The sequence below is a fragment of the Macaca thibetana genome, chromosome 1 (genome assembly GCF_024542745.1).
Source record: "Macaca thibetana thibetana isolate TM-01 chromosome 1, ASM2454274v1, whole genome shotgun sequence".
Lineage (NCBI taxonomy): Eukaryota > Metazoa > Chordata > Mammalia > Primates > Cercopithecidae > Macaca > Macaca thibetana.
In genome coordinates this window covers 75,194,638-75,221,150 of record NC_065578.1, presented here as the reverse complement: position 1 = coordinate 75,221,150, position 26,513 = coordinate 75,194,638, and the positions used below count along the sequence as shown (strand labels likewise).

The 26,513-nt window shown below is 34.5% G+C and overlaps 2 protein-coding genes across 3 annotated transcripts in view; one reads left to right on the top strand and one right to left on the bottom strand.

Moving 5' to 3' along the window:
• The first annotated feature begins 6,385 nt into the window (after window positions 1-6,385).
• On the top strand, window positions 6,386-25,846 carry ASB17 (ankyrin repeat and SOCS box containing 17). 2 transcript variants are annotated; one of them, XM_050805221.1, is made up of 3 exons: window positions 6,386-6,926; window positions 16,201-16,480; window positions 18,522-18,807. In XM_050805221.1, exons 1-3 carry the CDS (start codon window positions 6,526-6,528, stop codon window positions 18,726-18,728), a joined length of 888 nt encoding a protein of 295 aa, XP_050661178.1. In that variant the 5' UTR covers window positions 6,386-6,525; the 3' UTR covers window positions 18,729-18,807. The 2 variants fall into 2 exon arrangements, with proteins under 2 accessions (XP_050661178.1, XP_050661188.1); XM_050805231.1 differs by lacking the exon at window positions 18,522-18,807 and adding an exon at window positions 25,749-25,846 and having other exon boundaries at window positions 6,413-6,926.
• Window positions 24,726-26,513, bottom strand: part of MSH4 (mutS homolog 4) — a 114,326-nt gene continuing 112,538 nt past the window's right edge. The window contains exon 20 of the mRNA XM_050805262.1: window positions 24,726-25,265. Within this exon, the coding sequence (XP_050661219.1) occupies window positions 25,074-25,265 (192 nt within the window). The 3' untranslated portion in view covers window positions 24,726-25,073. The remainder of the gene's footprint in view (window positions 25,266-26,513) is intronic.

The following is a 26,513-nucleotide window of genomic DNA, read 5'->3' as shown; positions in this document are numbered from 1 at the left end:
GCTTAACAAAATATCTGGAAACTAATTTGTGATAATCTAAGAGTGCAGAAATGTTAGGATATAGAATGCGTAATTATTTTGTCCCTTAGATTTTTCTGTCTCTCAAATGTCAGCTGTCAATTGACCACTGGTTGAGTGCTAGATTCTAATAATTTTATGCTTGAATTCCCTAAAATACTAATTACTATGTTATGTGCTTCATCTTTGTTAGATATCCAGAAACCAGTTAAGAGGCTCAAAACCACAATGAGCTATCACCTCATACCTGTTATGATGGGCCATTATTTAAAAAAACAAAACAAAACACAAAAAACAAACAGAGAACAACAAACATTGCTGAGGATATAAAGAAACTGGAGCCTTTGTGCACTATTGGTAGAAATATAAAATTGTGCAGCCATCATAGAAAACAGTAAGGAGGGCTGGGGGAGATGACTGATGAAAGAATTAAAATTTACATCACAAGCTTCCTTTGACTGAATAGATTCTAAATCTCTATCTATATGATGTACTGCTCAAACTGAAGATTCACATATTAAAATAGAACAGGATAGTAAAATGATTATTCAAATAGAGGGGTAATTTTAACACTTAAAATCATTGATTGATTTTAAATGATTGATTCAAAAAATTAAAAAGAGTAGTACCATATGATCCAGCAGCAGTTCTACTTCTGGATATTTATATAAAAGAATTGAAAAGAGGTTCTCAATGAGATATTTCCACTCCCATGTTTGTGGCAGCATTGTCTACAATAGTCAAGAGGTAGAAACAGCCTAAATATCCACCTACAGATGAATGGATAAAGAAAATGTGCCACATATATACAACAGAATATTACTCAGCCTTAAAAAAGAAGTAAATCCTGCCATATGCCACAACATAAATGAACCTTAAGGACATTATGCTAAGTGACATAAGCCAGAGAAGAAGAAATACTGCATGATTCCACTTATGGGAGGTAGCTAAAGTAGTCAAACTCAACAAAGCAGAAAGTAAAATGATGATTTCCAGGGGCTGGGGAGAGAGGAATGGGAAGTTTCTAACCAATGAGCATACAGTTTTTGTCATGCAAAATGAAAAAGTCCTAGATATTTGCTTACGCTTAAAAGTTTGGAAGAGGGGAGATTTTATGTTATTTGTTTCTTTGACCACAATGCAAGATAAGCGGAAAAATGACACCTAAGTGGCAGAGGTGACATTCTCCTGAGGAAGAGAGAAGGTAAGAACCTTCCATTCTTACTTGGGTAAAATACCACATGATTTCCACACATAAAGTGAAGTCTGGATTTTAATGTACTTCTGATGGTATTTTCTACCTTAAATGTGTTTATCTCAAAGAAATTTGCACAGCTCAATAGAAGAGTGACAAACAATAAAAGAATCTGTTAATAGCTTTTAGGAATTCATAATCCTAGGATATCTAGCATGGTGAGACTTTTAAGTATAAATTAAAAAGATTAGACCTTTGATTTTGTTTTTAAAGGGTCAAAAATTCACATATGTTCTTACGATTTTCTGCAAGTAATCATATTTCCAATATGCTCAATATGAGTCACCTGTGTGTTTATTTTTAAAATTTAACTGTAATACTAGATATTTTGTGGTTTCTGCCTTTTTTAGCCACAACTGACTAACCTGAGGGGTAGACATAGTCCCAAGGAAAACTCACATAAAAGTTGGCCAAGGCTATGTCTTAAAACACTCTAACTCAAAAATTGAGTTAAAATTAAGTTTAAAGATTGTGTTACAAATTTGAGTAGATACTGTGAGGTGGAGACAAGTCTACCCATTGTAGCTCTGTGCAAGCCAAAGTTCTGAGGGAACCAAAATTATGAGTCCAAGTGTTTCCTGAGGGTTGTCTCAATTCATGAATAGAACAGTAAAAATCCAGGTTGCCATGTATCTTAAGATATTTTGTAAAGCTGACATTGAGGTATTAAAATATATTCAAGGCATCATATAATATGTACATGGACATGGATACTCTGCCTTTGGAAATTCACACTGATCCTACCCATACTTCAAAAATCAGGAAATTCCTCTTCTCTCAGATATATTTTTGCTTTGTATTTTCTTTTAAATACATGAATCAATACTAGACATGAATGGTATTGAGAATGGCCAAGCCTGGTAAAAGGGCTAATACAAGCTGAGTATCCCAATCCAAAATGCTTGTGATCAGAGTGTTTCAGATTTTGAATTTGTTTCAAATTTTGGAATTTTTACATACATATACATAATGAGATATCTTGGGAATGAGATCCAAGTTTAAACATGAAATTCATTTATGTTCCATATACATTTTATATATATAGCCTAAGTTAAATTTATACAATATTAAAATAATTTTATGCATGAAACGAAGTTTGTGTACATTGAATCATCAGAAAGCAAACATGTCAGGTGTGGAATTTTCCACTTTTGATGTCATATCAGAGCCACAAAAGTTTCAAATCTTGGAGCATTTTGGATTTTGGATTTTCAGATTAGGGATGCTCAACCTGTGTAAACTTTATAGAGTAGATAGAATAGAACTTCTACAAGCTTAATTTTATATAATTATGTAACAACTGTACTACTGAATCCATCAAAGTCATTCTTAACTGACATTTGTTTTGTAGTTTGCTGAGACTATACAAACCTGTCACTCATCTATGACTTACCTATAAATCCCATTTCTGGAGAAAGTGCTTAGCTGGTCAACTTTGTCCTTGGCATCTCTCCTTAGGTAGGTGACTACTTCAGTTGTCTAGTGCTGTTGTGCTACACCTTTTATGCTTTCCTAATTTGTAAATCAATGCACTCAGATTTTCCTGATATGCTTCCCTCTTATTAACAAAATGTAGCTGCACCGAGCCAGGTTATAGGCTTAGGAATACAATCAAAACAAATTACTTCAAGCATTAGTTAGTAATAATGATTTCAAGTATAACAACTAAGTCTGAAATGCCCTAACATAAAAGAATAAGTGAGTAGAAATTTCAGGCAGCATTTGGGACCTATATAGCTTTTGGCCTACTTACAACACATAAAGGCCAACATTCAATCTATGTTTAGGTTATGCAATCTTAAGTACTGAAAAGCCCAGGTAAGATATTTAGTTGAAACTCATTCTTTCTCAATAATTAGCATATAATGTATGAAATATGTATGTAACATTTTTCTTTCTTTAAGTCAGGACATTTATTAAAGCATGGAATATATTTCAGTGCCATTAGACTTCTAATTATTTTACTGAGGGCTTTCTAGAAATATGAAATGTATAAGATATACTCTAGTATAGATGTTATAGCTATGCCAAAGTTTGAAGGCAGCTGAACGCAAAGAACATGAACTGTGGATACAAATTTGGTTCACATCACTGCCACTCACTAGCTGCATAACCTTGGGCAAGTGGCTTAACCAATCGAAACTTCAGATTCCTCAACCATAAAATGGGTAAAATAAAACAAATTATGATGATTAAATGAGAAAAAAGCATATAAAGCACCCACCTAGTACAATGTAAGTACTCAAGAACTCAGTACATGTTAGCTAGTGTTATTAATTAGTAGGTTGTCTACTGTATATATTTTTGATGTTTATATTAGCAGTGAAAATAACTTTAAAAATATATATATTTTTTGAGGCAGAGTCTCACTCACTCTGTCACCTGGGCTGGCATGCAATGGCACGATCTTGGCTCACTGCAACCTCTGCATCCCAGGTTCAAGTCATTCTCCTGCCTCAGCCTCCCAAGTAGCTGGGATTACAGGTGCACACCACCACAGCCAGCTAATTTTTTTTGTATTTTTAATAGAGACAGGGTTTCATCATGTTAGCCAGGCTGTTTTCAAACTCTTGACCTCAAGTGATCTGCCTGTCTTGGCCTCCCAAAATGCTAGGATTGCAGGCGTGAGCCACTGTGCCCGGCCAACTTTTTAAGAATTTTAAAGAACTAATGCAGTAACAGCTTTGACTTACTATGTTATAGTTATTATTTTCAAAGTGAGCATGACTTGTTTCTCGTAATTAAAAAAAAAAACACACTGATATTCAAATTATCAAGAAAGTATAAAGAAAAAACAGAAAAAAAATCACTCAAGTTTTCATATCCACAGATTTACATTAATATTACTTTAATGTATATTCTGAATACTTTTTTTCCGAAAGCAGGATTAACCTACTATCTATCTTCTGCTTTTTGACATACAATTGTAGAGCTCTTGTTTCATGACTGCACTTCATAAACTAGCCATAAAAATAGAAAGGTAGCTCACTTTGGAGAACCAGGGGAGAGTAGAGAGAGTCTCTAGCCCTATTTTCTTTGGGTTCAAATTCCAGCTTTATCACTTACTAGACAAATGATCTTGGGAAAGACACTTAAGCTGTACATCTCAGCTTCCTTATCTGTGAAGTAAAAATTAAAGGAGTTAATATATAAAGCACTTAAAACAGTACCTGATATGTAACAAGTAGGACACAGAGTTAGCATGTATGACCATATATGGTCATACAAAGGTAATAATACTACATTGTTATAGAAATAAAAAGTAACTCATAGAGCAAGACATGTGTAATGTTATCCTATTTGTATAAGAATGACAAATTTTTTTCAGATTAGGTATCTGTATTCTTTTTTTAAAAAAGACAAAATTTTATACACACATAAGCAAAAACATTTGAAAGGCTATACACAAAACTGCTAGCATGATTATCTCGGAGAGGAATTGTTGTTGGCTCTATAATGTTTCAACTTTTTATAAGTTTTATGTATTGTATTAAAAATCAGTAAAACAGTTTAATAAAAAAAAACAGAAAAAGTGAAAGAAAACAACGAAACTTGGTGTTTAGAAAGATGACAATATGTAGTTAGTTTAATTAGGTTGTCCAGCTGGGAAAAGACAGTTTAGAGTTTACAAAATAAAATGTAATATTAGTAGATGCATATTATAGTAAATCTAAAGGCATAATTTTTTCTTACTAAAGAGACATTATTCACTATTTAAAGAAAAACATGCAAAAGGAAAAATAATATATTTAATTACCTTTAAAAACGCTAATACATACACCCAAGGTTGTTAAGACTGATCACTCTGTGAATGGTATAAAAAGGTGGCTGAAACATTAACTACAGAATAATGATAAAAACAACCATAACATCTTTCCCCCTTATTGTAGTGGGGCGAAGACACCATATCAAACTTGACGTACCTTTAATGCCTGAATTGTATACATTCTGCCTGGTTTATAGGGAACAATTTCTGTAAAATTTAAAATTCTAAAAAAAGACCTGATGCAGTGGCTCACGTCTCTAATCCCAACACTTTGAGAGGCCAAGGCAGGCGGATCACGAGGTCAGGAGTTCAAGGCCAGCTTGGCCAACATGGTGAAACCCCGTCTCTACTAAAATACAAAAATTATCTGGGTGTGGTGGTGCGCACCTGTAATCCAAGCTGCTCAGGAGGCTGAGGCAGGAGAATTGCTTGAACCCGAGAGACAAAGGTTGTAGTAAGCCGAGATCACACCATTGCACTCCAGCTGAGGCAATAGAGTGAGACACCGTCTCAACAACAACAACAAAAATCTAAAACAAAGTTTTTAAATTTTGGTTAATATTGCATGACATTCTTTCTCTTTGGGAATGAATATATTGGCAAGTTACTTAACCTATGTAAGCCTTAGTTAGGCACAGTGCCTCAAGTCTGTAATCCTAGCACTTTGGGAGGCTGAGGCAGGGGAATAACTTAGGCTCGGGAATTCAAGACCAGCCTGGCCAACATGGCATAACTCTGTTTCTACAAAAAATACAAAAATTAGCTGGGCATGGTGGTGCACGCCTGTAGTCCCAGTTGTTTGGGAAGCTGAGGTGAGAGAAAGCTTGAGCTCAGGAGGTCAAGGCCGCAGTGAGCCATGATCATACCACTGCACTCCAGCCTGGGTGACAGGGTGAGACCCTGTCTCAAAAAACAAAAAACAACAAAAAAATTATCTGTGTAAGCCTCAATTTCCTCAACTATAAGATGGGGAAATAACTGGTGAGGATTAAGCGAGAGCATACAGTATTCACGCAGAACATGAGAACAACACTTGAATTTATTCACTCTAGCAATCGTTGTCTTCTTACATAATAGCCTACAAAGGATAATCAATCTGTTTATTACTATTATGTAGTCTACTGAAGAAACATGCAGAACTTGAGAAACAATGCAGACTACCCTCAACTGAATTCTTAGAAAATTAAATATATTGTATCTTAGCTTTCACGTTTGCCATTTCTGTCCAATATGTCTCTTTCAAATGTTACCAGTTACATATAATATCCCCTCTGACTTATGCTGGTGACCTCTACCTATTGTGGAGGAATCTCCACCTATTGTGATGTCATCCAGTACTTTGTGGTAATATTTATTTTTTCTGGTTACAGTTTAAAGGGCACTTCTGTTTGTGGAGTAAAGCCTACCACATTATCAAAATATGTAACTGGAGGATTACAGTATGCTTACCTCTGATTTTATTTCTATACTGCTGCTATAAGTAACAATGAGTAAATCTACTAAATTATGTCGTAAGACTTCTTGTCCAAGGAGCAATATATTCTGCAATCTCCTTGACAAAATTGTTAAAAGACCCTCCCTACAGTTTTTGGGTCAGTGGGGATATCACTGTTATGAACCAAGGATTTACAGATCACTGGCCAAAATTCTGAGATATGTGGATTTGGATGGTTTTGACGCACTACTCACAGATTACATTGCATTTGTGGAAAAATCAGGATACCGTTTTGAAGTAAGTTTTAACCTCGACTTTACTGAAATATGTGTGAATACAATTCTGTACTGGGTTTTTGCCAGAAAAGGTAATCCTGACTTTGTGGAATTACTTCTCAAGAAGACAAAAGACTATGTTCAAGACAGAAGTTGTAACCTGGCACTGATATGGAGGTAATAATCTCATACGTTTTCACTATAGAACAAGAAAATTTACCTTTAGGAGAGTAGAGTGCTTCTTTTTTCTAAAATTAACATGTATAGTGGCTATATGTGAAGTAAGGAATTCTCACCTAATTGCTTGACCAGTTGTTCACTCCTTCACTCCTTCATTATGTATTGCATTTTAATTTATATGTAAATTATTATGTACCAATAAATCATTAGTGATTCTGCTCTACACAGCTTACATGTTAGTGCTAAACAACATGTTTCTCTAACTAAACAGAGACACTATATTGTGTAATACTATGATCTCCTATTTCTGAGAATCCTGAGGTTTTATATTTGTATATGTTTATAAGCTGACTTTCAAAGTACAATTGGGAATATGCACAAATATTCACATAGTAATACTTATTAAACACAATAGTTCCCTATTTGTGTGTTAAACGTTGATAAATTGGACTCCAAATTCTCCAAATTTGAGCACAATGAAGGTCAAGTACCTGATGCTATCGATAATAGAACCAAATTTTTATTGTCTTCACGTGTCAATCTACCTAATGCATACTACTGAGGATCTTATGAAAATAAAATCTCCAGTGTATCCTCTTTGTAGCGCCTGTAATATAGATTTTAAAGTTACCTAGTTTGCACTAACTTTAATTTATTCTTTGGTTTTAGATATTCATCTGAATAAAACATTCATGTGTTCATGCATTCAGCAAAATATTTATTAATCATATTATTATGTATGCAGCTCTGTACTAGGTGCAATGATAAATGCATGTATGCAATGAAAAACAAAATTGACAAGATCAGTTAAAGACTAAACCAATTTAAGTTCTGCCTAAAGCAGAGTTTTTCCCTGATTGTGTATCCTACGGTACTGGAGAACCACTAGATTTCATTACTTAATGATTACTAAAGTACATGAACTGATAGCTGTGGTTTGGAAACAACAATAAACAAAACTACCACACAGTACTTTGTGTTTTAAGTAACCATTATATTTGTAATTACAGCAGAAATCAGCAAATCTTCTAAAGCTAACTGTCACTAGCTGGGCTAAAAAGTGCCTGTCTATAGCCCTGGAAGGCCCATGGGAAAGAAAAATTGAGTCAAACAGAGGGAGAGAGAATAAATTTTTTAAAATTAAAAATGGAAGCAGAGAGGAGAAAGCTGTAAGGAAAATGAAACAGAGAAACACAGTGGAACATGATAGAGTGCTATTAACAACTGTCTTAAGACAGGTTTAAAATTAATAAATTTCAACTTAGATGCATCCATTGTATCTGTGTAAAACCCATTACAGGCCAATTCTATGGATCGCAACATCATTTGCATAAATGTAAAATCCATTACAGGCCAATTCTATGGATTGCAACATCATTTGAACTTTTCAGAATCACAGAATTTTAAATTTGGATGCAGCCTAAGAATTCATTAGCAGACCTTTACCCTGGACAGCAACCCTCTGTAGGGCATCACTGGTTGATGCTCACCGGTCTCTTCTTAAACAATTCTAGTAGTCGTGAGTTAACTACTTCCTGAGGTAAACCATTCCTTTGCCTTGGGGTCCTTGTTTTTCCTAGTGTTATATATATAGTTATATATATATAGTTATATATATAGTTATACATATATATATATACATGTTATACATAGTTATATATGTTTTATATATATATAACTAAAACTAATATAAATATAACTAGTTATATAAATATATAAATATAACTAGTCATAATAGTTATATAACTTTATAAGTAGTTGTATATATAACTGTTTGAATATATATAATATATGTAGTCACATGACTTTAAATATGATGTATATGCCAATGACTCTCAAATCTTTATCCCCAGTGTGGACTTTGCCTCTGAGCTCTGAACTCCTTCTATATTTAATTAATTGACATTGCCACATGGCATCTCAAACTGAATAGAAACAAAGGAGAATACTGATCTAATGCACCCCCTTTCTGCCAACCTTTTCCTTCCCCAGAATTCCCCCCAACCCCCGATTAACAGTACCTGTTTCTCTACCATGTGGCTCAAGGCAGAAATCTAGGATTTATTCTTGATTCTTTCCTTTGCTTCAACACATCAGTAAGTCCTTTTATCTCCAAAATATATCCCAATCATTTCTATTTCTTTTCGTCTCCTTTCATCTCTTCCATTTCAAATCTATGTGAACCCACCATCACCTCTTGCATAGAAAACTGGAATAGACTTTTAAAGAGTCATCCAGCTTCCACTCTTCCCTGTCAACTCCTGTAATCTGTTATTGACTCAGAAGCCTGAGTGACCTTTTAAAAACACAAAATGGCTCATATCAACCATAGTTAAAATCCTCCAGTTTTTCCACTACAATGATTTTATACAAGGGGTATAGAATTCAAACAATACCCCCTTTTACAAAAACCCTATATGAAAGATCACTCTGTATTTCTCCGAAACCCAATCTCATATTACTCTCCCTTTTGAACACTATATTCCAGCCACACAAACCTTTCTGTTTCTTGAACATCTTCAAGTTCATTCCTGCCATAAGGCCTCATAATACACTCCCTCTGTACGAAAATCTATTCACTTGGGTCTTCCTCCTCATCAGCTAGGTCACAGTATAAATATCATCTTCTCAAAGAGGCCTTTCCTACTCACACAATCTAAAGAAGCCACTCAGTCATTACATTATTTTACTTTAATGTTCTGCACCTGCTGATCACTGACCTGTTTATCTACTGTTGTTCCTTTTTTCATTGGTTTGCTCACGATCTATCCTCGCGGATAGAGTGTGTAGAACTATGTCAGATACATAGCAACTGCTCAATCAGGATTTTGTTGAGTGAGTAAGTGAATTTTGAAACAGTTTTATTTGATTCTTCTTTCCTGTACTGCACTGAAGTCTTGCATTTCTCCAACCCTGCCCCTGTAGCTATAAAGATCAGTCTGCTAACTCTTTTCTACATGAAAACTTCTCAAATATTTGAACACACCTATTATGTCCTCATAATGAATACCCCATATTTCCTATTATCTGTTGTTCTTTACTTCGACAACATCATTCTTTGGTCATCCTCCCTTGTTTACACTCTAATTTGATAATTTCCCTATTATATCTCCCTGGAGGAGAGGAGATAGAATTAACAAGGGAAAGAAACTTAAGTTTGTTCATTTTCACCACAAACCTGCAAAAATCATCTAAATGCCACAGTGTGACAGATTGTAGGTGGCTAAAGGGAGAAGATATCATTCCATTCAAATAACAATAATAAATATTAAGCATTTTCTAAGTGCCAGACACTATGTTATTTATTGGGGATACAAAAACAAAGTAGATATATTTTCTGATTTTAGAGAGCTCATATACTAGTAAGTGAGGCATAAACGTAAACAGCAATTATAAACACACTCTAGGTACAAAAATAGAAGCATGTACAGGTAGAGAGAGCAGAGAAGGAAATTGTTAACACCATTAGGGAGGAGTAGGTATCTGAGAAGGCTCAATAGAATAGATGATGTCTTAAACTGACTTTTAAAAGATAGCAAAGAGTTTTTTCTTTCTTTCTCTACAAGACACATAGTCTATATAGAAGGAGGATGACTGAAACTAAGGGAGATACAAACAATATTGTTGTATCCTATGACTAAAAGCAGTTTAGTAATAGCTAGAGAGTGAGATAGGAATCAGGTAGTAAGAGAAATGAAGACTGTAATTGAAAGAAGGAAGGATTTTGTAGGCCAGACTGAGGAAGATGAAATTTACACCATGAATAATGCCTGGCCAGTGAAAGTCAACTTGTGGAATTAAAAAGATTCATCAGCCCCATTTGAACACTGGATTTTGGGAAAATAGGCTGCAGCTATGGCCGGGAAACCAGTTAGTAGACTACTCAAGCACTCCAAGTATAATGTTCTATGCAGGAAGAGTTGGGGGAAAGTGATCTAATTTTTTTAAAACGAAGTGGTTAGAGAAAATCCCTGAGGCTGAATTTGCATAACATGCAAAGTGTGTGTACTTAGTTTGCATGTGTGTTTATAATAGTTTTGAGGGGAGAACTAATTCTGCTCGGCCAACATCCCTCCCAACTTCTGGTTGCCCTTTGATACTACAACTGTTCAGGTAAATTATAATGAGAACTTAAACTAAAACAGTAGCAGTGGGAGAAAGGAGCTCTCTCCTTTTTTTAGATAGAATAACAAGACACGGTAAGTGATCAGAATTGGAAGATCTAAGAGAAGAAAGAGTTAAACTTCAGATTTCTAAATTTTGAGAGTGGTTGAAAGTTGTATTAGTTTCCTGTTGCTGCTGCAACAAATTGCCACAAGCTTAGTGTCTTAAAACAACACAAATTTGTAGTTTAGTTCTTATAGTTCCAGAGTTCAAAAGTCCAAAATAAGTCTTATAGAGCTAAATCAAATTGTTAGTAGGCCCGGTCCCTTATGGAGGTTTTAGGGAAGAATCTGTTTCCTTGCCTTTGCCAGCTTTCAGAGGCCATCTACATTCCTTGACTGATGGTCCCTTCATCTTCAAAGCTAACACTGTAATGTCATAATCTTATTCATTGACTCTCCTTCCAGCATTCTCTGTACTTATAAGGACTCTTGCAATTACATTGGGCACACCTAGTTAATCTCCCACCTCAAGATCTTCATCATATCTGCAAAATCCTATTTGCCATACTGAGGGGCCATTATTCAGCCCACCAAAATGGTCATACCACAAACTTATCAAGGTAAAATATTTTTTTAAAACCTATAAAATCAGTTTTGGACACATGAGTTTGCACTGCCTAATGGATATCGAGGTAGAGATGTGCAGTACATGGCTAGATATACAGTGCCATCCTTAATCTTCTCTTACATCTCACATCTATGTTAGGATATCTGTTGGTTCTACCTGCAAATAATATAAAGCATCTGGCTGTCTCCACTACTGTGTTCCAAGCTAAGTGATTTCCTTCCTTCTTTAACAAATTCTCAACAAAGGGCAGATCACATTACCCTTCTATTCAAAACCTCCAATGACTTGTCATTTTGGTTTAGAGTAAAAGGTGAGGTTCTTACAGTGATCCTTAAGGCTCTAAATAACGTGGCATCCCATTACCTCTGCCCTCTTTCAGCCACACTGGTTCCCTTATTCTTCCTTCATCACTCCAGGCACACTCTCCCGCCATAGGGCCCTGAAATATCCAAATGCTTAACTTCCTCGCCTCCTTCTGGTCTTTGTTCAAATGCCACTTTTCAAAGATGTACTCTTCCATCATCTTATTTAATATTTAAAGATGCCCTGACTGTACCCACCCACAGCATATCCATATTTCTTATTCTGCTCGACTTATTCTTTTTTCCAAGCACTCATCACCTTCTAACATAAAATGTGCTTGTTTACTATGTTCATGCTATATTGTTGTTAATCATCACTGTAATATAAGCAAGAGAGTAGGGATCTTCATTTTGTTTCCGGATATATCCCAAGCACCTAAAACAGTTCCTGGCATATAGTATGCATTCAATATTTGTTGAAATAAATAAATGGACAGGGACTGAAGTTATGATCATAAATAAAATTGCCTGGGAATAGTCAAATAAAATTGGTCTAAAGGCCATGCATATTTACTTAGATGTCGAGGGCAGAGGAAGAGGAGCCAGTGAAAGATAGTTGAGGAGAAATAGCCAAAGAGATAAATGGGTAACTTGGAGAGACTAGCCCAACTGAGTAAAAGGAAAACATAGTTTTAAGAAAGACAACTGTGTGAAATATCACACACATAAAATTATTCTGGAGAAGCACCTATCAAATTTTTCAGTTAGAAATTGAAGGAGAATGAGAAGGGAAAAAATTAGAAATAATTATAGCTAAAAACTGAATCATTCTCTGCATGTCTATATGGAAATATTATGCCCCATTTCATAAGCATTATGACAGGTTTTCAGATACCAAAGGTTCAGTTCATTAACCTCACATTTAAAAACTAATTCTTGCTTTGCTTGCTGCACTTCATCCATATAAGTACTGCTATAATTAACTGTCAGTACAGATTAAGCAAATTCTGGTTTACAGTAATATACTCTTTAAACATGAGGATTAATCATATGTCATTTGGGTACAGATTAGACTTTTAAATCTCATTTTAAACCTATTTGAGTTTTAGTCATGTTTTCAACATTTTTCAGTATTCATTCAGTATCTTCTAAAGGTAATGTCAATCTTAATATCTTAGAATCAACTAATATCTCAAAATCTTAATAATGACCACTTATGGTATATTTTGCCTCTGAGTCTCCAGAATTCCCATACTTATAAGGTTCTTAAGTCAAATATTTTCTTAAGAACAAGCAAGACGAATACATTAAATTGCCTTTGAAAAGTTTAAGTGATTACACATCAACAAAAATCTTGTTAGGTCTGAAAGCTACAGGATAAATTCAAGGAATTTTTTACTATCACATATATAGTCAAAATTTTCAGTAAAAAAAGTTCAATGAACAAATATTTGAGTGCCTAATATGGGCCAAGCATTGTTCTAGGCACTTAAATATGTAGTAGTCAACTAAGATGAAATTATTGTCTTTCAGGAGCTTACAATTTTGTAAATTGTTCTGCTTATCCATTTATTTTGAAGATGAGAAAATGAAAGTTTAGAGGTGTTAAGTAAGTTTTCCAAAAGATCAAATTTAATGTAGTTAGGTACAAAGTGCCCTGAGGAGTGTGAGATATATCTGGGTAATCAAAGAAGACTTCACAAAAGAGTTTATTAGACAAGGTCTCATAAAGATGAGTTAGACTTATCGCAGAATTGGAAAAAAAAAAAAAAAAAGGCAGGGGAGAAGAACATATACAAAGCAAAGAAATGGGAAAGACCTGGATGCAGTGGCAGTTTGGGAAACTGCTTACCAATGATAGGTAATATAGAAAGATACGTAGTTTAGAAGTTCTCCATGTGTTGGAAGTATTTGTAAAAAAGATGAGATGCCCAGGACATTATTGGTCTGGAGATGATTCCATGAGAGAGAGGAAATAATACATATCCACATTTATACATACGTACACACAGAAATATCCTCTCTCTCTTTCTATATGTGTGTGCATATGTGTGTATATATATGTATATGTATGTATAGTGCCAGTGACAGAGTTATGACAAAAACCTGCATCTTGATTTCTAAAATGTTACTTTGCACTACACATCACAATTTTTTAAATTACAAAATCCTGGCATTTCAGAGTTTGGTGAAGCCTTGGAGATAAACTAGTTGGTCCAGTGACTTTCCAACTACACTTTTTGGAGACCTGAATGAGGAACTAGTAGGGGTAAGGGCTCTAGGACTTCCACCAGAAAAACTCTTTTTTCTTAGTTTTGTCAGATTCTTCAAAAACAACTTGAAAAAAGCTCATCTATTACAAAACATTTATCTTCTATAGCTAGTTCTGGTATAGCAATCCTCCAATGCTGGTTTATATTTGTGCCTAAAACATTCCTTCAAATCTTTTTATTGGAAAACACCTACTAATCTTTCAAATCTTAGTTTCTGGATAACCTATAGGAAATGACTATTTCAGATAGAGTTAAGTACCCCTCCTCAGTGCTTCTATAGTACCCTGAGCATGGTTCTATCATTGTGATTATCACCTTGTATTGTATTAATACAATTTCTTGTGTTTTCCTTACTAGATGGTAATAGTCAAGAACTATATCTTTCATCTCTGTGTATCTACTCCTTAGTACACTCTAGGCAAGCAAGTGTTAAATAAATCAGGTAATGAAGGAATGAGCAAATGAGTATATAAATGCTTGTGGAAACGGCTGTAAAGAGGCCAACTTGCCCAACAATCACACAGCCAATTCAGAGTCAAACCTTGGAACCTAGAACACTTGGCTCTACTGTTTATACCATTATACCATGCTGCCTCCCATTTTACCTAAGTACTATATATGTAGTCTTAAAGTTCCCCTTTTTGCATAAGACTTTCCTTGCTCTGAGTAGTTGCCTAAAAGCAGTATTTATGCTTCGTGTACTGCCCTGCAGTATTTTATTAGGCCAGTCAAGAGAATTCTACAGACAAAAATCATTAATAAAATTTCCCTTTCATTAGCCTAAAAACCATATTACTTGGCAAAATTATGGCTTGCTAACATAAAATCCCCTGTGGTCAACGACACCACAATAATATTTACTCTGACCAAAATAACAGCATAAAAGTCTATTAAATCAAACAACTGCAAGAAGTATATACCATTTTAAAAAAATGAAGTTTTCATTTCCATCATAAGGGAAGAGAAATTTTTAAGTCTAGCCATCATGTGACACTCTAGGGAAAACAAGATTTCAGAGCAGACTCAAAATTTTACTCAAGAAGAAAAATTCTGCCCTTGAGGGACCTGATATAGTTCTCATTATAATTTACATTTCCTAAGCCCAACCAACTCTAATTTTATTAGAGTGAAAAAGGTAGAATTAAGATAGTTGTATTTATTCCTTTCCTAATCTCCAAACTCAATTCAAGCTCATGTCTGGTACATGATCAAGAAGAACAAAAACAAAAAGATATGCAAATGATCACATAATTCTTTCTATTAATAAAGTTAAATCAAAAAGTTCTGTCCTTCTTTTCCATTTTATTTTTTCCAGAGCTACATCAGTTTTGTAATACTGTCCTAAGCTGTATAGATTTCTCAACTAGAATTGCTATGACTAAAAGTAAACACTTTACATATATTATAAATTGGTTTTGTTTATTTTTACAACATAAATGGGGTTTAAGTGTTTGGTAGGAGTTTTCTTTTAACCTTCAGTTTGGTCTAGATTCATAGAGTGGAAAACTCCTTTTAAGAAATATATAGGCTGGGGACAGGGGCTCACGCCTGTAATCCCAGCACTTTGGGAGGCTGAGGCAGGCAGATCACCTGAGGTTGGGAGTTTGAGACCAGACTGACCGACATGAAAAAACACTGTCTCTACTAAAAATACAAAATGAGCTGGGCATGGTTGCATATGCCTGTAATCCCAGCTACTCAAGAGGCTGAGGCAGGAGAATCGCTTGAACCCAGGAGGCAGAGGTTGAGATAAGCGGAGATCATGCCATTGCACTCCAGCCTGAGCAACAAGAGGGAAACTCTATCTCGAAAAAAAAAAAAAAAAAAAAGAAACATATAAAGTTACATTTAAGACATTTAACACTTAAGATAATACTATTATTTTCCCATTACTAGCAAGATAAAGTGTTTGTCACATTTCTTAATTCTATATCCAATGAGTTTTTTTTGTTTAATTCACAGAACTTTCACACCAGTATACTGTCCAAGTCCATTAAGTGGCATCACACCTCTCTTTTATGTAGCTCAGACAAGACAGTCTAATATCTTCAAAATACTACTGCAATATGGAATCTTAGAAAGAGAAAAAAACCCTATCAACATTGTCTTAACGATAGTACTCTACCCTTCAAGAGTAAGAGTAATGGTTGATCGTGAATTGGCTGACATCCATGAAGATGCCAAAACATGTTTGGTACTATGTTCCAGAGTGCTTTCTGTCATTTCAGTCAAAGAAATAAAGGTAAGAAAACTACTTTTTTTAAAAAAGGGCTCAAATATTAGTGAATCTTAAGATTAAACTGTAAAGGAAAGAATACAGTTAATTTTTAATTTACAGAATATGTCCGGTGACAGATCATTGAGTATATATTAATAAAAATAATAGGGAAAATCTCAAACAGTCCTTTACTTCTTACGTTTTTAGAAATATGAAAGAAAATTAAGTGTATGTATAGTTCATTTTAGTATTAAGTAGATATATATAATATCCTAATTATATTTTTAAAACTGTTTAAGATGTCTCTGTCCTTTAAAAACTAAATAAAAAAATTTAACTGACCTCCTTTCCAACAGAATATTTCAAAATAAGGGTTACATTTCTCCCCACAAGTACAATCATATGTAAAAAAACAGATTTCTTCCATTCAAGTTCTCAAAGCAACATCAAGTATTATAAAAATATAAATAAAGGCTTAAAATATTTGTTCAAGTGAAAATATCTATCCCTCAGAAATGTGGAGACCTTCTTAATAATAAGGTTTCTGGAATAAATCAAATTTAGAGAAAACAATTAACAGCATATAGGGTACCCTGTCAAAATGAACTGCAAGTGTCAGCATCAAATTGAATTATGCCCATTAGTAGCAAGAAATAAGTCCGTTTAATAGAGAGAAAGCTACCCCTATAAATTTAAACCAATAAAATCAGCAAGGAATCCAGTAGTTCCCCTAATCTTTAATGGTGTGACATCAGAAATAAACTCGTAAGAGATATAACTCTACTATTTTTTTTCTTTAATGCCTCAGCAGTGAATATGAATGCCTGAGCCAACTGTAAGCAAAGCAAATTTATCAAATTATTTTGGCAGCCCATTTTTAAAACAATTTTTTTTTTTGCATTTTCAGAAACTTGCTTGTCCTTGGTCCAGTATTAATTCTGCATAATTGTTACAGAACATATCAATTCTCAACCAGTTCCATGAATGCTATTCCTGAGATACAACCCTAGTAGAAAAGCACTAGGATAGAGTGAGTTTACCAAAATCATCTGCCTAAGTGGCGAAAAATGTATAGCTGGGTTCCAATCAATTGCAGTTTAATAAAGTAAAATAGCATTGAGCAAGAAGATAAAGAATAGCATTAAAACTGCTTAAAGAACACTTTAAATGCCTCTGTTCTGCATTTCCACACTTCTCACTAGTTTTCCCTATTGCAGCACATATATTTTATTGTAAATATATGTTTAGATATTTCTACCTCTATACCAGGAGTCTTGTAAGCACAGAGGCTGTGTCTGTTTTACCTACACTAGCAATTATCCCAAGCACCTATCACAATGCTAAGCATATATTCTTTAATAGTTAAATAATTGAATAATGAATGCATTATATATGTAATAGATAAACAATAGTATCATGTAGCCTGTGGAGTATATGTTCTAGTGGAGAATATTTCTGTAATACAGCAATGTTTTTTCCTCCTAAGTCAATCTATTAACATTTGACCCCTAATATTAAATATTGTAAAAGATGCCTTTCTAAACCTTTAAAAGACATCTTTTCATTTGGACAGGCCTCCTGTCAGACTTTCTTGTGTAGGAAGCATTACTCTACAATAGTTGATATCACCTTGGAAACTTTTAGGACTTCATTGTCTGTGTCCAACCCCAGACTAGTTGAATCAGAATTTGTGGAGTAGGACCTGAGCACTGGTATTTTTTACAGTCTCCCAGATAATTCTATATAGCAAAGTTGACCATAACCACTCTTCAGGAAGAAGTTGATAAAATATAAGTACAATCCAACTAAAATTAAAAACTTGATCGGATTCATAGTTGTAAAAAAATTTTGCCTTGTGTCCTTAGACATATAGATTATTTAAAGTTTATCCTTGTGAAAAAAATGGGAATAAAATACTTGCCTCAAGTAAAAATGCTTTGGAAAAAGGTTATAAGGGTTTTATAAATTTATCGTCTATTTTCTAAATTTAAAAACAAGTGTTAATAATTTGGACCAATCCAAATTACAAAACATTACAAAAGTAAAATATTTTGCTTTTCTTCAGACACAGCTGAGTTTAGGAAGACGTCCAATTATTTCAAATTGGTTTGATTACATTCCTTCAACAAGATACAAAGATCCATGTGAACTATTACATCTTTGCAGACTAACCATCAGGAATCAACTATTAACCAACAATATGCTCCCAGATGGAATATTTTCACTTCTAATTCCTGCTCGTCTACAAAACTATCTGAATTTAGAAATCTAACATACGTCAATGTCCTAAGTTCCTTAACAATGCTTACCAATGTATGGCTTAGAAGTTAATAAAAATTAACTTCATGTAAGTTTTTATTGCACTGAACATTCATTTAGAAAATATATTTTCACACAACATCTTAGTTGGATCACTTTTTAATCATTATGTGACTCTGCCCATTACCGTCATTAAATGTAATAAATTATATGCATTTTACACAAAGAAAAATGAACTATTTTGATCCAAATTACACAAAAATGAAAATATCAGTTCAATCTGTATGTTCTTTCATCACGAAGAAACTTATCTAAAAAAAAATAGAGTTTTCTCAGACAATTTTTTGGCTACTTTCTAAGTATTAGATTTTTTTCTCTACAACTATGTGCAAACATGAAACTTGGAAGACAGTTCTCTATGGATCTCTCTCATGTTTTTCCTGTCAGGAGAAGAGGCACTAATTTCCATTATGGGCTAGCTTTTCAAGAATGTTTGTATAGTAAGCAGTTTGGGAGATAGAGATAGCGTCTTCCACTGGAGCAGAGAGCAGGTTTGTTTATTGTCTACTATACAAAAGTAATGTCTTCCTCTGAGGCAAAGGTTGAGCAAGTTTGCTTGAAATTCATTATAAAAGATTGGAATTTCCCAAGCTCAGAGCTCCTCAGCTGTGACACAAATCTACTGTGTCCACATCTACTTGGCCCACTCCATATCTTGGAGGGTGGATCTAAGTGGAATCGACACAAGCATGAATCTTATGCTACTTGCTAATGCCATTAGTAATAAAGTCCTTTGTTTCTAACCCAAGAATCTCTTGTCTTCTGACAGCAAGCATGAAGCTATGGCAGGCTAAACTGCTTGTTTGCAATTAGGGTAAAAATGTCAGACTCTTCACAGTTCTTGACAATAAGCATCTGTTCCCACCTTATTACTATATATTTTAGGATCTGTCTTAGTAAATTATGGCGGACAGTAGCAGATTCCACCATCCACTCACAGTCTGGGTACTATCAAAGTGTGACAATTCACAGAAAGAGTGTTCACTCTGGTCTTGTACTAACATAAACTGTGTGAATATTATTATTACAGTGTCTAAAGAACAGAATGTAAATAGTAAAGTAGCAAAGACATGGAGCAATATAACCAGATTACTTGCTTTTTCTTTCCCTCTACTTCCATTTAGGTGAAGTAAAAATACATTATAGGATTGAATTACAGAAATGCTTACTTATATACTTTATTAAAATGTTTATAACAGCATATTTTAAGCTCATAAATATAGAAGTACATATTATAGACGGGCTATTCACATGAATATTTCCTTTACTAGAAACATGTAAAATAGTTATATATTTTGGTTAAAAATAAGTTAATATAAAGAAAGCCTAAAAGCTACCTTTAGTCTAGCACATAAAGAAACACTAGATTGGTGATCCAGATGAAGCAATTTATCTGGCCAAATACCTCAGCAAATCTTTTGACATTTATTCTCTAATTTTCATCCTTTTCTTCCATCCTTCTCTTCGTATGTCTTCAACTCTAAGAAAGATTAATAAATTTGGTCTAGTCTTCACTTTTATTGACTATGTCTCATACGTATTCTAAAGGGTGGGCAATAAGCAGCAACTAAGTTTCAGGAACTTCTTCCTACTGGAATTCTGATTACTTCCATATTTCTCAACATGATAAATCCAACACCACCCAGAATCTTACTGAACTCTTCCCTTCTGTAATAGTTTCCTAGAGTTGCCGTAACAAAGTGCCACACACTGGGTACTTTATTTCTCATCTCACAGTTGTGAATCCTACAAGTCCAAAATCAAGGTGTCACCAGGGCCCTCCTCCCTCTAAAGCTTTTACAAGAATTCTTCCTTACCTCATTCTAGCTTCTGGTGGTTTCCCTTCCTTGGCTTGTAGCTGCATCACTTCAATCCTTTGTCTTCATATGGTGTTCCCCTCTGTCTTCATGTGGTCTTATAAGGACACCTGTCATGTCTTATCTGATTACATTCACAATAATCCCATTTCCAAACATCACATTCTGAGGTATTGAGGGTTAGCACTCGAACCTATCTTTTTCATTGTTTTCACATTTAAAACATTTTTGTCTTTTTTTTTAAGTTCAGGGGTACATGTGCAGGATGTGCAGGTTTGTTACACAGGTAAATGTGTGCCATGGTGGTTTGCTGCACAGGTCATCCCATCACCTAGGTATTAAGACCAGCATCCATTAGCTGTTCTTCCTGATGCCCTCCCTCTTCCGTCTCCACCCTCTGCCAGGCCCTGGTGTGTGTTGTTCCCCTCCATGTGTCCATGTGCTCTCATCATTTAGATCCCACTTATAAGTGAGAACATGTGGTGTTTGGTTTTCTGTTCCTGCATTAATTTGCTGAGGATAATGACCTCCAGCTCCAACCATATTCCCTCAAAAGACATATCTTTCAAATCAATGTCTTCTCTCCCTCATCAGGCACTCTGCCCACTCAACTCTTCTCTCCTCCCACACGCATCTGTCCCATTCCCATCATTTCTACCTTTAACCCTCATCAACTCTACTAAAACAGTCTCTTAAACTATTTGGTCTCCTTGACTCTGGTTTCAACTGCCCATTTCAAAATCATTCATGCTAACACCCAGATGATCTTATTAAGATGGAAATCTAATCATGTTATACTACCATCACTACTACCACCATCCCTTGCCAATCCCCCAAGGGCAAACATGCCTTAAAACTCTACAGTGGTTTATAGGAGAAACTGATAGAAAGCACTTAGCTTCACTCTCTCTCATATGCACTGTATCCTCTAGCTAAACTAAGCTGCTTACTGCTTCACATATCTTTACTTACACATATGCTGATCTATCTAAAATGCCTTTTCCTTCCTAAAAACCCAATATATTTTATCCTTTAAATTCCCTTTGACCAACAAGCATTACATACTCTTGGTTCCAGTACTTTAACCATTCCTCTATTATGGCACTTATCACATGGTGCTCCAATCCTAATATATGTGTTTTTTTCTCTTTATTACACCCAAGGTTCTCAAAGTCAAACACCCTATCTCTTGTACCTCTAACACCTAATATGTTGCCTGGTTCATAGAAAATATTTATTGAATTAGATTTGTTTTATAGATTTCTAAAAGTAATACTCTAAAACTTTTGCTTGAAGGAACAGATCTTAAAATGTGCTTTCAGAGAGGCTAAAAGTAGTTAAAAAACAGAAAAAAGAGAAATAAAACATCACTGCTGGCTAAAAACATTATCAGAATAGCTTTAAAAATTTTTTGAAAAGCATTACTCACTGCACACCTATTAAAATGGCTCAATTAAAAAAATAAAAGAAAGCTGACAATACCAAGTACTAGTCAACATAAGGAGCAACTGGAACTCACACATAGCTGATGAGAATGAAAAGTGGTATAGTCACTCTGGAAAAGACTGGCAGCTTCTTATGAAATAAAACATACACTTAACATATGACACAGCTATTTTACTCCTATTTAATCTAGATAAATGAAAACTTATGCTCCCAGAAAAACCCTGTATAGGAAGGTTTATGGTAGCTTTATTCATAATCACTGAGAACTAAAAACCCAAATGTCCCTCAATGAATGAAAGAATGACAAACTCTGGCACATATAAACAATGAAATACTTGTCAGCAATAAAAAGGCACAGCAACACGTATACATTTCAAATGCATTATGCAAAAGAAGCCAGTCTCAAAAGGTTACATGCTATATGGATTTCATTTGTTGGACATTCTGGGAAAAAACAAAACTACAGAGAAAGAAACCAGGCCTGTGATTGCTGGGTTAAAGTTAAGGGTCAGGGAAAGATCTGACTACAAAGGAACAGCACCAGGGAAGTCTTTTGGGGTGATGGAACTGTTCTGGTGGTTTTTGCTGGTGGTTACGTGAATCCATAAATGTACTAAAATTCATAGGACCATACACCAAAAATTTTAATTTTATTGAATGTAAATGTAAAAATAAATGCATTACTTCCTAGGCATGAGAATAAGCTATGTTTCTTCTCCACCCCCCACATATTTAACCCCTAAACTTGAAAAAGACTCTCTTATGTAGGATTTTATCCTGTGAGGAGAAAAGTGGAACAGGCTAAAATAATGGCTTTACGGTGGAAATTAAAGGAGTTTGCTAACACATTATGGGCATTTACCTTGAAAGACTGGATTATGAGATAATGATCTATAATATTAGAAAAAGGCAAAGGCAAAGAGGAACGAAAGAGTAGAGCAAATCGATCTTAAAATTAAGAAATGGATTGTCTCCCTAGTATTCACCTTCATTTTATAGTATCATGACATAATAATTATATCTTTATTTGATTTGGTTTTCTGTATGTTTCTGCTACACACAAAATGGTTTAAGAAGAAGTAATTTAATTTTAAGAAGATATAAACCTGTTTTTATTTCAGTATCTCAATTCTAGAATAAAAGACATTAATCATTTGGCTGCAGTTTTTGCATCAAAAGCTTTAATTGATGAAAAATGTCTTAAAACTTTGGTGGAATTTCACATTGAGGTTAAATCTAAAAAGAAGCGAATGTATTTGAGGAAATGATATTCAGCATATTTGATATGTTGCACTCGTCTCTGCTTGCCTGTTTTTTTTCCTCACTGCCTACTCCCTTTCCACCTTTTATTGCTTTCCTCTCTTTCTTTCCTGCCACCCCAATCTGCCATGCCTTTTCCTCCTCAGTGTCTTCTTGAAATTTGCCACAAACCTAAATTACCTAACTGCCTTTAGAAATGACCACCTAGGCCTGGCGCTGTGGCTCAAGCTGTAATCCCAGCACTCTGGGAGGCCGAGACGGGCGGATCACGAGGTCAGGAGATCAAGACCATCCTGGTTAACACGGTGAAACCCCGTCTCTACTAAAAAAATACAAAAAAACTAGCCAGGCGAGGTGGCGGGCGCTTGTAGTCCCAGCTACTGGGGAGGCTGAGGCAGGATAATGGAGTGAACCTGGCAGGCGGAGCTTGCAGTGAGCCAAGATCCGGCCGCTTGCACTCCAGCCTGGGTGACAGAGCGAGACTCCGTCTCAAAAAAAAAAAAAAAAAAAAAAAGAAATGAACACACAAGGCCAGGCGCAGTACTTTGGGAGGCCGAGGCAGGTGGATCACCTGAGGTCAGGAGTTCGAGACTAGCCTGGCCAACATTATGAAACCTCATATCTACCAAAAAATACAAAAATAAGCCAGTCATGGTGGTCAGTGCCTGTAGTCCCAGATACTCAGGAGACTAATGCAATAGAATCGCTTGAAGCAGGGAAGTGGAGGTTGCAGTGAGTCGAGATCGCACCATTGCACTCCAGTCTGGGGGACAAGAGTGAGACTCTGTCTCAAAAAGAAAAAAAAAATAAACAAAAAGAAATGACCACACAAAATAGAATTCATTTCAGAGGCTGTGAATTAAAACATAGCTAATAGTCAAATATATTGTGATAGTTTCTCTAAAACATGACAATAGGGAATATAAGTAATCTAACAAGACATTTAATATATATTGAATTGAATGTAAAACAAACAATAATTTACGTTTACTTTTCCAAAATAATATGTGTATCATTTAAATTATAACTTTTTTGATATACTTGACTACTAATAATTACTTAGAATGCTGAGAGTTTAATAAAGTCAACAAACATTAATATTAATTGTTACAGAATAAAATATGGCCCTAAGTGGTCTGCGAATAATATTGGGGGGTCAAATTACTATGAATACTGTAGCTTACTAAACAAATAATTCAAATGTATACCTTGAATTCCAGACACTTAGTTGCCCGAGAAAAGAATAACTTGTCTATGTTAGGCCTTTATGCTGAGATTACTCACTTAGCAGAGTGATTCCAAAATTACTCTGATGAACTTCAGAACCCTCCAGTGTTGGAATGTGGGGGTACTAATTAATAAACTGTTGAGTTATAGGGCATTATTACTTCAGAATAGAATGTAAAAGAAAAGCTCAAAAAAGTTTCCAGACCTAAAAAGAAAGGTGTTTATTAAACTAGGGTATTTACAATAATATTTTAAATTATAACTTGTAAGTATAAATAAACTTAGGTCTTACTAATGTGAATTTTTGTGAGAAAAAAGTGGTATATTGTATTTTTTCCTAACATAAAAACCATTCCTTTAAGTAGTTCTCATTTAAGTTACAATAAATATTTTTCATGTAGAATATATAGATGACAATTGTGCCGTTAATATAATGTCATTTTCAGTTAAAATATGAAATTTGGAAAATATTATTTTCCTTATATCTGAGAAGAAAAATAAATTCTAGGTTCCTTGAATTAAGATATATGATTACATTAGAATTGTTATTATTCTTCAGTCTTTCCTGGAACTTGTTCAGTCTTGGGAAAATCTTCCTTGTACTTCTTCTTGAGGTTACTTAAATATATTCGTAAACTGTCTGGATCCAATTGAGAGTTTCGAGCAGTTTGAACAAGCCTAGTGGCTAGATGGTACACAGCTCTCTGTCTTTCCATCTCAGGGGTGCTCCTTTGGTTTTGCTGTCATTGAAAAAAAATATATATATATTATATATATGTGTGTGTGTGTGTGTGTATATATATATGAATATCATAATTTTTATTTAAACCGCATGTTGGCAATATTCTATCTCCTTCCATAGACATATGGAACTCAAGGGTTAACTAATTCCTTTGAATAAATCAGTTTCCTCCAACAAGGAAAGAATATACAAGAAGAAATAAAAGAAATATTGTATTTGAAAGAATATAATTTCTTCTGAGTATCTGCTACTTTATCACAGATTTTATGTTCTTGAAAATTACTTGTCAATGAAAAAAGTTCTGCTAAATAGGTCAGATTTCTCAACATAATACCAAAAAGTAATAGAAAATCCACCAGAGATAGGTTCTACAAACACTTTCTCATTAAAAAGGTGTGGGAGAACAGCATTGCTCATTGCTACTTTTAAATGATGCCAAAGAGTACTATTCTGATATCTCCTTACTTTAATTCCCCAACAGATAAACTGGCACACAGAATGAGTCATCAGAAAATTGCTTGCCCCTAAAGAGAGTACATATATAGAAACTGCTGGAGCCTAAGAGAAAATACTGCCTGAGGGGTAAATTACATTTTAAAAATAAATAATATGAATAGCTATTTAAAATTATGCCTTAATTTTTAATAAACTAAACTTCAGGATACCCAAGAAATAATATTTAAAACAGGAATGTAGAAGTTCTTTAGATACTTGGTCTTAAATTGAACTTCGGGACTGCAAATATACCTAGAAAATTATCATTTCACCTCTTTGCCTGAACTAGATAGAGGAATCAGCATTTTTAAACTTAACTTTTTAATCTTAACTTTTAGCGAGTTTCCCTGAAATATAATCCCTTCAACTCATAATAGCAAGCAACTCCAGATTTTTTTTTACTTTTCACTATAGGAAAAATGAGTAAGATTTTATGAGGTAGAATAAGATTATCATATATTCACCCATCTATCTATTTGGTACACTGATCAGCTACCAATTAGTCTATTATTTTAAAAAAGTTATTGAATATCTACTATCATCTACGTTCCAGGCCTCTAAGCTTATGTTTATATATCTATGGGGGATACAAAAATGTAAACCTTACATGACAACAGAACTCAAGGAGCTTACAGTCTTAATGGTTAAAAAAAAAAGGCTTGTTTATAAGTAACTGATTATGGTAATTATAAAAAGTCCCATAAAACAGCCACAAAATACTCAGAGGAAGGGAAACTCACTTCCAGCTCAG